Source organism: Oncorhynchus mykiss, chromosome 27 (assembly GCF_013265735.2).
Source record: "Oncorhynchus mykiss isolate Arlee chromosome 27, USDA_OmykA_1.1, whole genome shotgun sequence".
NCBI lineage: Eukaryota > Metazoa > Chordata > Actinopteri > Salmoniformes > Salmonidae > Oncorhynchus > Oncorhynchus mykiss.
The window spans coordinates 32,880,661-32,895,648 of record NC_048591.1 but is presented as its reverse complement, the minus strand read 5'-3'; the positions used below and the strand labels follow the sequence as shown (position 1 = coordinate 32,895,648).

The window sequence follows — 14,988 nt, the reverse complement described above, 5'->3', positions numbered from 1 at the left end:
TATGGTGGTGAGTGAGTAACTTATGATAATTATAAATGAGTTAATGGGTGAACAAACTACACACCGTATTTCCAGGTAGCACCATTTCTCTCCATGCATTCGTTGCCCTCCACCTCTGGGACTGGGAGACTAGCGGTTAAGAGTGTTGGACTAGTAACCGAAAGGTTGCTGGTTTGAATCCCCCGACCGACTAGGTGAAAGATCTGTTCATGTGCCCTTGAGCAAGGCACTTAACGCTAATTGCTACTCTTAAGTCGCTCTGGATAAGAGTGTCTGCTAAATGACTAAAATGTAATAGCAGACAGTCTAATTGAATGAAACCCTGATTTTTCTAACCTGTCTGAGCTGTGGGAAAAGATGGAATCATGGGGATATAATTTGGAGCCCCCCCCCTCCTCCTCTACCCCCTCCCATTTCTAGTCCACTCCCTGGTGTCGTGTTGAATATTCATTAATCCCTGAAAGTTTTCTGATAGTTTCTCTCTGGGAAAAGCTTTTGTTGTTGATAGAAGCGGGAGAGCTGCTTATCGACAAGCAAGAGGCCAATCCACTTCACTTATCGACAAGCACGAGGCCAATCCACTTCTTTGCTTCCATGATAAGCTCCTACATTGTTTTTCTCTGGCAAGGAGAGAACATGCAGTAGCCTTAATTGCAGTCTGTAGATTTAGTGGGATCTCTATCTGAAAGTCTATCGGAAGGTTCATTCCTGAAGGTTGGCAGGGTGATGGGGTGAGTTTCACTCATGAACAGACGACCATTAATCACACCTTTTTGTGTGGGGGTGTGTGTGTGGATGTGTGCATGCATGCGTGCGCGTGTGTGTGTGTGTGTGTGTGTGTGTGTGCACCTGTGTGTATCCATTCCTTCCTCTCTAGGTCGTTGAGGGATACCAAGGTGTAAACATCACCCTGGCAGCTGAATCCCTGTCATTCGCCAACACCTCCATGGTGCCAGCCCCAGTCCCTCTACCAACCATGGTGCCCTCTGAGCCCTGGGCACTGGATCTGCGTCTTTACATGCTCTTCTTCCTGCCCTTCCTCATCCTGCTGGTGTTCATGAAGGACCTGAAGAACATGGCCGTCCTGTCGTTGCTGGCCAACGTCTGCATGGCCGTCAGCGTCATCATCATCTTCCAGTACATCACGACGGTAAGCATGTTGTTTACACTGTTGTTGTTTACACTGTTGTTGTGGCTGTCAGGGTCATCATCATCTTCCAGTACATCACAACGGTAAGCATGTTGTTTACACTGTTGTTGTGGCTGTCAGGGTCATCATCATCTTCCAGTACATCACAACGGTAAGCATGTTGTTTACACTGTTGTTGTGACTGTCAGGGTCATCATCTTCCAGCACATCACGACGGTAAGCATGTTGTTTACACTTGTTGTTTACACTGTTGTTGTGGCTGTCAGGGTCATCATCATCTTCCAGTGCATCACGACCGTAAGCATGTTGTTTACACTGTTGTTGTGGCTGTCAGGGTCATCATCATCTTCCAGTGCATCACGACGGTAAGCATGTTGTTTACACTTGTTGTTTACACTGTTGTTGTGGCTGTCAGGGTCATCATCATCTTCCAGTGCATCACGACGGTAAGCATGTTGTTTACACTGTTGTTGTGGCTGTCAGGGTCATCATCATCTTCCAGTACATCACGACGGTAAGCATGTTGTTTACACTGTTGTTGTGGCTGTCAGGGTCATCATCATCTTCCAGCACATCACGACGGTAAGCATGTTGTTTACACTGTTGTTGTGACTGTCAGGGTCATCATCATCTTCCAGTACATCACGACGGTAAGCATGTTGTTTACACTGTTGTTGTGGCTGTCAGGGTCATCATCATCTTCCAGTGCATCACGACGGTAAGCATGTTGTTTACACTGTTGTTGTGACTGTCAGGGTCATCATCATCTTCCAGTACATCACGACGGTAAGCATGTTGTTTACACTGTTGTTGTTTATACTGTTGTTGTGGCTGTCAGGGTCATCATCATCTTCCAGTGCATCACGACGGTAAGCATGTTGTTTACACTGTTGTTGTTTATACTGTTGTTGTGGCTGTCAGGGTCATCATCATCTTCCAGTACATCACGACGGTAAGCATGTTGTTTACACTGTTGTGGCTGTCAGGGTCATCATCTTCCAGTACATCACGACGGTAAGCATGTTGTTTACACTGTTGTTTACACTGTTGTGGCTGTCAGTGTCATCATCTTCCAGTACATCACGACGCTAAGCATGTTGTTTACACTGTTGTTGTTTACACTGTTGTGGCTGTCAGGGTCATCATCTTCCAGTACATCACGACGCTAAGCATGTTGTTTACACTGTTGTTGTTTACACTGTTGTGGCTGTCAGGGTCATCATCATCTTCCAGTACATCACGACGCTAAGCATGTTGTTTACACTGTTGTTGTTTACACTGTTGTGGCTGTCAGGGTCATCATCTTCCAGTACATCACGACGGTAAGCATGTTGTTTACACTGTTGTTGTTTACACTGTTGTTGTGGCTGTCAGGGTCATCATCTTCCAGTACATCACGACGGTAAGCATGTTGTTTACACTGTTGTTGTTTACACTGTTGTTGTGGCTGTCAGGGTCATCATCATCTTCCAGTGCATCACGACGGTAAGCATGTTGTTTACACTGTTGTTGTGGCTGTCAGGGTCATCATCATCTTCCAGTACATCACGACGGTAAGCATGTTGTTTACACTGTTGTTGGAGACAACAGTGTAAACAATTGGAGACAAAAAATAAATCATGGAATCCTTTTGTTCAACAAAATGTAATCTACATTTTTGACTCATCAAAGGTAGCCAGCTTGGGCAGACATATCAGCCGAACAGACTTGTGCCATTCTTTCTACAATGGAAATCAAATACTGTTCGGAAAGTTCTTCCTAACACTGTTGCAGAAGTTCCCACAAAGTGTTGTAGGTTGCTTTGCTTTTACCCTTGTGCCCAGTTCATCCCAAACCAGCTCAATGGGGTTTGTCTGGAGACTGTGCTGGCCATTCCATGATTTGAAGCCTACCGTCTTATTTTCTTCCAAGGTAGTTCTGAGGTATGTTTTGGGTCATTATCTTGCTTTAGGATAAACCCTTGACCAATACACCAGAGGGTATTGCATGGCGCTGCAAAATGCTGTGGTAGCCATTTTGGTTCAGGGTGTCACTCACTCTGTGCAAGTCGCCGACTCTGAATCCAGCAAAAGAGCCCGAGACATCCTCCTCCGTGTTTGACCTTTGGTGTCACACACTGAGGAACCATCCTTTTACCTACTCGCTGGTGTACAAAAACCCTGCGTGATGAACCGACGATTTCACATTTTGATTCATAAGACTTAAGACACAAGTCTTCTGTAGTCCACTGGTGGTGCTTCATGGCCCAGGCAAGCCTCTCTTATTTTGCCATTTTAGCAATGGCTTTCCTACTGCCACTCGACCTGTCAAACCTGCAGCTTGTTAAAACTTTAGACCGGTATTCTCTTTCACGCAGGATGAAACAGACTCGTTTACTTCGACCAGTATTAAGTTGTGCTTGAAGCTGTTGCCCTGTGAGCTGGCTATCACGCAAGCTGTTGACTCTCAGAAACTTGTCTTCTGATTCTGTTTTGGCTTTAGGTCTGTCAGACCTCTTCCTGTCAGAGTTCCCTCCAGTTTCCAAGTGCCTTTTGATGATGTAGGAAACTGTACTCACTGACACCATGGCTTTCTTTGCAATTTCTCTAAAGGAAAGACCTACACTTTTAAGGGTTATTATGGTCTGTCTGGCTTCCTTTGTTAATTGCTTTTTTTCGTGCCATTATGATAGCAATATACTACTTATTGCAGTACAATACTGTCCAAATAATGCTTAAGAGGGTGTAGTAACAGTCTGTTCCAACACTGCTTTAATACAGACAGAGTAATCAACACAAATTGGGACACCTGTAGGAATTGTTAGCACCAACTTTCAAGGCTTAATTTACTTCCATTGCTGCAGAACAGCTGTAAGTTGTTAACCCAATATTTGTTCCCTGAAAAATAGCTTTTTTTTTACAACTCTGAAATGTAAATTATTTTTCAGTTATTGGTAAACTTTTTTTTAACCTCTGGCAGTCTACCGCTTACAGTCTACCGCTTACAGTCTACCGCTTACAGTCTACCGCTTACAGTCTACCGCTTACATTTGAACCATTTCAGGTTATTCACTGGACTTGAACTGCTTACATTTCACCCACATTTTTGCAGTTTTTATTGTTCTAAAACTTTAGACCGGTAATGTAAATCAGATCAAGCCTGAACCGTGTGATGTAGTAGAGAGTTGTAGTTTCCAGCAGGCCAATATTTTACATAGAATACCAGTCAAAAGATTAGGGACACCCACACATTCAAATTATTATTTTTTTAAACAATATTCTACATTGTAGAATAATATTGAAGACATCAAAACTATGAAACAAAACATATGGAATCATGTAGTAACCAAAAAAGTTTTAAACAAATCAAAATATATTTTAGTTTCTTCAAAGTAGCCACCCTTTGCCTTGATGACAGGTTTACACACTCTTGGCATTCTCTCAACCAGCTTCACCTGGAATGCTTTTCCAACAGTTCCCACATACAGTTGAAGTCAGAAGTTTACATACACCTTAGTCAAATACATTTAAACTCAGTTTTTCACAATTCCTGACATTTAATCCTAGTAAATATTCCCTGTTTTATGTCAGTTAGGATCACCATTTTATTTTAAGAATGTGAAATATCAGAATAATAGTAGAAATAATTATTTATTTCAGCTTTTATTTCTTCACATTCCCAGTGGGTCAGAAGTTTACATACACTCAATTAGTATTTAGTAGCTTTGCCTTTAAATTATTTAACTTGGGTCAAACGTTTTGGGTAGCCTTCCACAAGCTTCCCACAAAAAGTTGTAGGAATTTTGGCCCATTCCTCCTAACAGAGTCAGGTTTGTAGGCCTCCTTGCTCGCACACGCATTTTCAGTTCTGCCCACACATTTTTTATGGGATTGAGGTCAGGGCTTTGTGATGGCCACTCCAATACCTTGACTTTGATGTCCTTAACTTCTTTGGGATAGGTGGGACAGTAGCCTCCCACCTGGCCAACATCCAGTGAAAATGCAGAGTGCCAAATTCAAATGAATTACTATAAAAATTTAACTTTCATGAAATCACACATGCAATACACCAAATTAAAGATACACTTGTTGTTAATCCAGCCAACGTGTCATATTTCAAAAAGGCTTTACGGCAAAAGCAAACAATGCTATTATCTGAGGACAGCACCCCAGCAAACAAACACAGACAATCATATTTCAACCCGCCAGGCACGACACAAAACGCAGAAATAAAGATATAATTCATGCCTTACCTTTGACGAGCTTCTTCTCATGGCACTCCAATATGTCCCATAAACATCACAAATGGTCCTTTTGTTCGATTAATTCCGTCATATATATATATATATATATATATATATATATATCCAAAATATCAATTTATTTGGCGCGCTTGATCCAGAAAAACACTGGTTCCAACTCGCGCAACACGACTACAAAATATCTCATAAATTACCTGTAATCTTTGTCCAAACATTTCAAACAACTTTCCTAATACAACTTTCGGTATTTTTTTACGTAAATAAACTATTCAATTTTACACGGGATAAACTGCGTTCAATACCGGAGGAAAACAAAGTGTAGCAGGCTTTCAGGTCACGCGCCTCTAACAAACAGTACACTTTTCTCTACCCTCGTTCTGAACAGTGCTGTTTCTTCATTTCTCAAAGGAAAAACCTCAACCAATTTCTGACTGTTGACATCCAGTGGAAGCGATAGGAACTGCAAGCAAGTCCCTTAGAAATCTGGATTCCCAATGAAAACCCATTGAAAAGAGAGTGACCTCAACATTTTTTGTTTTGTTTGTCCTTGGGGTTTCGCCTGCCAAATAAGTTATGTTATACTTGCAGACATCATTCAAACAGTTTTAGAAACTTCAGTGTTTTCTATCCAAATCTACTAATAATATGCATATCTTAGCTTCTGGGCCTGAGTAGCAGGCAGTTTACTTTGGACACGCTTTTCATCCAGACGTGAAAATACTGCCCCCTAATCCCAAAGAAGTTAAGTGAAGTAATCAGTCTACAAGCAGTTGGTGGAAAAATAACTTGTGTCATGCACAAAGTAGATGTCCTGACCGACTTGCCAAAACTATAGTTTGTTAACAATACATTTGTGGAGTGGTTGAAAAATTAGTTTTAATAACTCCAACCAAAGAGAGTGTAAACTTCTGACTTCAACTGTATGCTGAGCACTTGTTGGCTGCTTTTCTTTCAATCTGCGGTCCAACTCATCCCAAACCATCTCAATTGGGTTCAGGTCGGTGAATGTGGAGTCAAGGTCATCTGATGCAGCACTCCATCACTCTCCTTCTTCGTCAAATAGCCCTTACACAGTCTGGAGGTGTTGGGTCATTGTCCTGCTGAAAAACAAATGATAGTCCTACTAAGTGCAAACCAGATGGGATGGCATATCACTGCAGAATGCAGTGAGAATACCAAGAGTGTGTAAAGCTGTCGTCAATGCAAAGGGTGAATACTTTGAAGAATCTCATATAATTTTGATTTGTTTAACACTTTTTTTGGTTACTAAATGATTACGTATGTGTTATATCATAGGTTTGATGTCTTCACTATTATTCTACAATGTAGAAAATGGTAGAAGTAAAGAAAAACCCTTGAAGGGGTAGGTGTGTCAACCTTTGAGTGGTACTGTAGTTTAGCGCAGATATCGTGGTAATTAATAACCATAATCCATTGCGTGTCCGCTTAAACTTGTCCAGTCTGTGCGGCGCAGACACGGAAACTGAGGGAAGAGAGAACCCCATGACGGAGAGGGATAGAAAGCAGTTGCTTTGCGTATCTGAAAATACATGACCTAAGTGAAAAGTACACCCTGAAAAAATGCTGATAAAAATAAATACTCTACCATTCAAAAGTTTGGGGTCACTTAGAAGTTTTGTGTTCATTAAAATAACATCAAATTGATCCGAAATACAGTGTTGACATTGTTAATGTTGTAAATGACTATTGTAGCTGGAAATGGCAGATTTGTTTAATGGAATATCTGCATAGACGTACAGAGGCCATGTGTTCCAATGGCACGTTGTGTTAGCTAATCCAAGTTTATAATTTTAAAAGGCTAATTGATCATTAGAAAGCCCTTTTGCAATTATGTTAGCACAGCTGAAAACTGTTGTGCTGCCTTTAAAGAAGCAATACAATTGGTCCTTAGACTAGCTGAGTATCTGGAGCATCAGCATTTGTGGGTTCCATTGAACAGGCTCAAAATGGCCAGAAACAAATAACACATTTCTTCTGTTCTGAGAAATGAAGGCTATTCCATGCGAGAAATTGCCAAGAAACTGAAGATCTCGTACAACGCTGTGTACTACTCCCTTCACAGAACAGCACAAACTGTCTCTAACCAGAATAGACAGAGGAGTGGGAGGCCCCGTTGCACAACTGAGCAAGAGGACAAGTACATTACTGTCCAGTTTGAGAAACAGACTCCTCACAAGTCCTCAGCTGTCAGCTTCATTAAATAGTACTTGCAAAACACCAGTCTCAAGGTCAACGGTGAAGAAGCGACTCCGGGATGCTGGCATTCTGGCAGAATTCCTCTGTCCGGTGTCTGTGTTCTTTTGCCCATCTTAATCTTTTCATTTTATTGGTAGTCTGAGATATGGCTTTTGCTTTGCCACTCTGCCTTGAAGGCCAGCATCCTGGAGTCGCCTGTTCACTCCCCCTTCCCCCCCAAACTACCACCTGCGGCTATGACTACCATCTTGGGACTTTTATTAATTGTTTTATTCAGTCTTACAACGTTCAACCCACACAGTGCATTTAATGTGTAAAAACTGTGATTGTTTTAATAGAACCAAAACCGAACCGATTTCAAAAAGCATGCTCAGCACTACAAAGCTTGTCTACTTGGACTGTTCCCAAGGTCATTCTAAGAATACAATTAGGCATTTTGGAGCAGATTGACATCAGATGTAAGTGTTCCTGACGTGTCGTGTAATCCAGCGTTGATTGCTGTTTTAGATTTCCCACAGAAGGTTGTGCCAGCCAGGGTTGTGTATCTGCGAGTGTGTGTGGCACAGCTCATCCCTCAGCTGTGTGGGTGGGTGGCTGGGCAGTGTTCCGGGCAGTGGTCTAGGTGCCCTTGTGAACAGCCCTCATCAATCACCAACTGAATTATGCTTTAAATAGATTCATTAGGACCCCTGTCAGTCGCTGGGCGTCTCTGTGTGACGCGGTAGACGACACGCGTCCACAGGGGAACACAACACTGCATCCCTAATTCACCTTTAGGTCACCTAGCCGTCAACCCATTAACCTAACTCCATTTCTCCTCCCTCTCTTTCTGTTCGGTCTCTTAGTCTCTGCCTAATGTGTCATGAACTCTCTTACTGTCCTTTCTTTCATTCCTTCCACTCTGTGCCTGGGATTCTTCTTTTTCTCTGTTCCCTCTCGCTGTCTCACTCGGTTTTATCTGTGAGTCAGGGGAAATCTTGCCCTCTCTTCACTGTGTCTCTGAGCCAGTGTCTCTTGTGTCCTTGGCAGTGATGAGAAAGTTGATTCTGTTCTATAGGCCCTTATGGGAGTAGCTCCTCTGACAGACTGTCGTTGTCCCTGTTTTCCTAAACGCTTGCTTCTCTGTCTGCTGTCGCCCCTCTCTGACAGGATTTTGGGGACCTTCATCGTCTCCCTCTCACTTCCCCCTTGGGCAAGTTCCCCTTCTTCTTCGGAACAGCCATCTTTGCTTTCGAAGGCATCGGAGTGGTAAGTACTCTTCAACAGGTGTTATGAAACACCTGATTGGTTCCGGCACTTATGTGACCAGCTCTGGATTGGATGATGATTGGGGACCATGGGCCACGGCTGCAGTTAAAAGCCTTGAACACTGCATGGCTAAGAGAATGTTCAAGCCAAGGATAGTATTAGTGTTAATGTCATATAATTGATCCAGGGTGAATAGTGAGGATGGTGAGATCACATACTAATCTTTCCCTCAGCGTGGTCATTTAACAAGAGGATGCATCCGGTTTTCAAGGGAAATGAAAAGAGAGCCTGACTTTTTCTTTTGGATGTCAACAAGTTGACACCACTATCTTAACTCCTCCTCCACATTTACTGGATTGGATGAACAGTGTGAAAGTGAACCTCCCACCGGCATTTTGTTTTTTTCTCATCAGGACCAGAAAGAAAAACGCTGCTCAAGTGTGCCTGCTAAGTTAGGTTAACTTAGCTAGGTTAAATGCTGACCTCAGATGAGAGGGTTGAAGAATGGAAAAGTTCAATGATAACTCCTGGTGAGAGGGTTAAACTGGGCTAATCAGAGGGTTAAGCTAACGCTAACCTTCAGCTGGAGCTGGGGATTCAGTGGGGCTGGGGATTCAGTGGGGCTGGGGATTCAGTGGGGCTGGGGATTCAGCTGGGTCTGGGGATTCAGCTGGAGATGGGGATTCAGCTGGAGATGGGGATTCAGCTGGAGATGGGGATTCAGCTGGGGATGGGGATTCAGCTGGGGATGGGGATTCAGCTGGAGATGGGGATTCAGCTGGAGATGGGGATTCAGCTGGAGATGGGGATTCAGCTGGAAATGGGGATTCAGCTGGAGATGGGGATTCAGCTGGAGATGGGGATTCAGCTGGAGATGGGGATTCAGCTGGGGATGGGGATTCAGCTGGGGATGGGGATTCAGCTGGAGATGGGGATTCAGCTGGGGATGGGGATTCAGCTGGGGATGGGGATTCAGCTGGGGATGGGGATTCAGCTGGGGATGGGGATTCAGCTGGGGATGGGGATTCAGCTGGGGATGGGGATTCAGCTGGAGATGGGGATTCAGCTGGGGATGGGGATTCAGCTGGGGATGGGGATTCAGCTGGAGATGGGGATTCAGCTGGAGATGGGGATTCAGCTGGGGATGGGGATTCAGCTGGGGATGGGGATTCAGCTGGGGATGGGGATTCAGCTGGAGATGGGGATTCAGCTGGGGATGGGGATTCAGCTGGGGATGGGGATTCAGCTGGGGATGGGGATTCAGCTGGAGATGGGGATTCAGTGGGGATGGGGATTCAGTGGGGATGGGGATTCAGCTGGGGATGGGGATTCAGCTGGGGATGGGGATTCAGCTGGGGATGGGGATTCAGTGGGGATGGGGATTCAGCTAGAGCTGGTGATTTGATGGGGATGGTGTCCTGCAGACAAGGATAAGTGTGTGTGTGTGCGTCCGCCATGGGCATGATGATGTATGAGGTGGTACCACGGTGTATTGACAGAGGGGCAGAGGAATACTCCCTGACCGCCGCTAACCCATTAATCAGCCAACCGGTGGGCACAGGGTGATGGCCGACAAGTCACCGCGACAACCCGACAGACAGAGACGACAGCCAGGCCACTCCGGATCAGCACATCTCCCTAGAGAGGGAGGAAGGAGAGAAGAGTACAAAATAAGAGAGAGGTTGTGGAGAGAATTGCTGACGCTGCTCAGATAGGATAGATGACCAGGAAGGAAGAATGAATGATAGCAGATAAAGTAAAGAAATAATTGAAGTAGTTAGGCCTCCTCCAGCTATCCCGTTCCACTCTCTCTGAGTGCCTTCTCTCTCTCCCCTCTCTCCTCTCTCTCTTGGAGTGATCCACGACCATATGGGTTCTCTCAGTCACCCTGACAGGGTAATTATCCGCCTGGGGATGTGATCTTCACACCATTCCCATGGGATAAGCAATGGGGAAGGGAGAGAGCCGGCCTGAAACGGGTGTCACAACTGATTGGCCAGCGCTGCTGCCAGTGAAAACGTATCTAACAGAGGGAGGGGTTGGGTTAAATGTGGGAGACACAATTCGATTGAATGCGTTCAGTTGTGCAACTGACTTAGGTGTCCCCTTTCCCACATCTCCAGTAGGTACTTGACTTCTGTTAGCTCGGACTATGGTTCCTTCTAGCACTAAAAACTGGGCCAAAGTGCTTTGGTGTGCTTCTCACTTACTGACACACCTTTATCTGTACATTCTCCACCTGTCTCTCCAGCACAGAGTTCATAAAACAGAGAACTAGTGCAGCTCCTGCAGATACTCTTGGCGCTAATGCTAATTGTGTTGGCTAGGCCAGCTGGAGCAAATTTTTAGGTGTTTTGGCTTTGGGCTTCAGGGTTTAAAGGAAGGTTATTAAGGTGGGTTGCGGGTTTCTTTCCAAACAATCATCTAAACCCCCTTTTAATCCTCACCTTGTCAGAATATATCTCTCCCTCCTCTCTCAAGGATAAACTAAGACTGTAAGTAAGTATTTTAAGACAGTAGATTAGCGCAAGGCTGTGTGCTGTACCTTTGGATGCCTCTGCTTTTGATTCCAGGGAGTTTATAGGTAGTGTTTGATTCCAGGGAGTTTATAGGTAGTGTTTGGTTCCAGGGAGTTTATAGGTAGTGTTTGGTTCCAGGGAGTTTATAGGTAGTGTTTGGTTCCAGGGAGTTTATAGGGAGTGTTTGGTTCCAGGGAGTTTATAGGGAGTGTTTGGTTCCAGGGAGTTTATAGGGAGTGTTTGGTTCCAGGGAGTTTATAGGGAGTGTTTGATTCCAGGGAGTTTATAGGGAGTGTTTGATTCCAGGGAGTTTATAGGGAGTGTTTGATTCCAGGGAGTTTATAGGGAGTGTTTGATTCCAGGGAGTTTATAGGGAGTGTTTGATTCCAGGGAGTTTATAGGGAGTGTTTGATTCCAGGGAGTTTATAGGGAGTGTTTGATTCCAGTGTTTGGCCTCTCACTCTTCCATCAAGTCCAGGGCCAGGACTTGGATACATCCAGCAGATGGATACAGGCCATGGGTGAAAGTCTTTGGTGAATTTTCTCCTCTGGGTCCGGGGAGGGCGGGAAAAGCCCCCAAAAATGTAGTCCGGCACAGAACAATTGTTGTAATCTTTTTTTAAAGAGAGACCGCTACTCGTAGCTGTTGAGACAGGCTCCCTGGTTCTCTTGGCAGGTTATTTGTATACTGTGTAGATAGGCTGTTTTGTGCAGAGAGAGATTTCCATGACTTTGATCTCTCCACTTTCCCTGGGCTTTGCTTTTTACTTGAATGGAGAAGGCGATGCTGCTTATTTGTGTCGTCACGCTACAGTAGATCCAATGTGCACCCAGAGATCCGTTGCCAGTGATCTTCTCCTCTAATTTACATAGTGCTCTGGGTTCCGTTTAATTCAGAGCCATTCTGCAGAGAGAGAGAGAGAGAGAGAGAGAAAGGACATTTTAAACTACATCTGTTAAAGGATACGTTTTTTTTAATCTAAATCTAAATCTAAAATGTTTGTTATAGGGGTCTAGACAATTTGTTTTGTAATTTCACCTGGTTTTGAGAAACTTACCCCAACTCGTGATACACTTCCTCGTTGCTAGTTCTGCAATATGGGGGCCACAGATAAACATGAACAAAGGCTGCAAAAACACCCAAATACTTCCTTTTCGAAACTGCAAAGCTATAAGTATAGTGATGCAGATCTTTTTAGATTTTGTACACATGACATTTTAATTGCGAACTTTATCCGCAACGTTATATTCCATTGTGTTGCCCCTGGAGCGATACCTCTCTGTACAGCTGGATAGGGGAAACCGCTGTAGTCGTACAAAATAATATAACGTTGCAGATAAAGTTCGAAAAGGCACAATTTTGTGTCAGACCTTCAGGTTTAGAAATGCATATCTGGTTTTCATTATCTTACTTTTCTCTCTTTCTTGTTCTCTCCCTCCCTCTATCTCTCCCGCCTCCATTCCCCTCTTTCCCCCTTTACTAACAGAAAGGCTGACCTAGTAAGTGTAACAGGCAAAAAAGTTTTCCCCTCGGTCTTGTGTCTTAATCTGTTTTCCAGAGCCCCCTTTCTCCTCCGTGGCTCACCTAATTTCTTTGTCTTTAATGGCAGGTCTAGTATTTTCCTAAGGCCTGCCAGACACACTTCTTTGGAACTAAAATTCTGAGGCTGAAGCTTCAGCTGGCCAGCCTGATCGATTGAAATTCCAGAATGAGAAATGTAGCAGAGGACATAAATATTGCAATTAGGGATGGGGATTCGGCTCCTACCTCAAACCAGGGTTTTATTGGGCTAGGGGTTTCTTAAAGGGTCTCTCGGGTGTGGAGGCTGACTGTTATGTAATGCTAATACATACATACACTGTGCTTGGCTCCTCTACCCAGCGCTGCCTGCTTCTCTGTGCAGGAGGTGAGCTCTGCAGAGTGCTGATTGAGCCTTGCTCACTGTAGGTTTCTGTATAAATAGACTTCATCTAATACCCTTGGCCTGGGTGGTAGAGTAATAAAGGAAATATATATAATGTCATAATTTTTTTTTGCAAAAAAATATATGGGGGGATTGGAAGCGATGTAGACTATTACATTGGAAGCTACAGTCTATCTGCAATACTAAAACTGATCTACCCACTAAAAAAAATTCCCATCTATAAAAAAAAAATGCTCCCGGCCAAGTTGAGGGTGTTGAAACCACTGGTACACTCGTATGTATTCATACATGAATACATATAGACATACACATGGCTACCTACTAATGTAGGCTACGCTCTCTTATTTATCGATATTCATTGACACACACTGTTCAGTAATATACATGGACATGACGTACGTACACAAGCACATCCCAAGCTCATTTTGACATGTATCATAGCATGCCCATTTACACCCAAACAAAATCCAGTCTCCACATATGCAAACACACTTTGTCTCTGTCACACTCCTTGCCCACTCTGCGTCTGTCCTGAGTGATGTATGAACAGATCCACAGCCTCATTTCGCTTGCACACACACGCTATAATCTGGCCCAAGACTAACAGTAGAGAAAATCTGCCTAGAGTGATGTAATACCATACAGTAATATAATGTGATCATGTCTTACTGGTAGCTGGGGCCTTTGACCTCCTCTCTCATGACAAGGGGATTATGGCCAACCTGCGGTCAGCAGTAGTTAGTTGAGCTCTCAACCTTTTGGCATGAACACAAAATGGCTGTTGGGTTGCTGTGGTGCGAGAAACACGACACAATGATTTAGCTACTCCTGATTTGTTGCAATGCGCGGTTGGCGGCAGGTGATTGGCTGAGAGATAATAGCTTGCTAGGCCTCCCTTCCTTACCGACAATCCCATATTGCCCTCTTCATTGCCTTAACACTAAATTGCCATCAATTAACCTTTAATTAACCTTTAATTGATGACAAATTAGTTGGATAGGTCAATGAAGGAGAACTGTTGTAATGACTACAGGCAGAGAGAGAGGCTGTTCTTTAGCGTTATGTGACTGCTTAATCTGCCTGCATATTAGCCGCTCGAGTGCTAAGGAAATGGCGAGCAAGAGAGCGTGTCTAACCTCAGTGTTGTGTCGGACGGACGCCTTGAGAAAGAAATTACTCCTTTGATATTCATGGTCAAGAAGATGTATTTGGGGGAATTAATGATGAATATAACATTTCAGCACTGATAAACTTCCAATAGTTTAGTGTCCTCATTGAATATTTTTGTCTTTCAACCTCTCAATCTCTGACCTTGTCTCTATTTGCTTTCATTTTCTCTGTGTTTCTCATTTACCATGCTCCTCTACCCAGTCTAGTGCTTTCTTCTCTTTTCTCTGTGTTTCTCATTTACCATGCTCCTCTACCCAGTCTACTGCTTCATCTTCTCTTTTCTCTGTGTTTCTCATTTACCATGCTCCTCTACCCAGTCTACTGCTTTATCTTCTCTTTTCTCTGTCTGTTTCTCATTTACCATGCTCCTCTACCCAGTCTACTGCTTCATCTTCTCTTTTCTCTGTGTTTCTCATTTACCATGCTCCTCTACCCAGTCTACTGCTTTATCTTCTCTTTTCTCTGTCTGTTTCTCATTTACCATGCTCCTCTACCCAGTCTACTGCTTTATCTTCTCTT

At 43.9% G+C, this 14,988-nt stretch overlaps 1 protein-coding gene across 6 annotated transcripts in view; it reads left to right on the top strand.

The window, feature by feature from the left end:
* The window catches only part of slc36a4 (solute carrier family 36 member 4), a 242,838-nt gene that overhangs the window by 25,152 nt on the left and 202,698 nt on the right, over positions 1-14,988 (top strand). For all 6 annotated transcript variants that reach the window (XM_036965570.1, XM_036965569.1, XM_036965571.1 and 3 more), the window contains exons 8-9: positions 878-1,150; positions 8,757-8,855. In XM_036965570.1, coding sequence (XP_036821465.1) covers positions 878-1,150; positions 8,757-8,855 — 372 coding nt within the window. The remainder of the gene's footprint in view (positions 1-877; positions 1,151-8,756; positions 8,856-14,988) is intronic.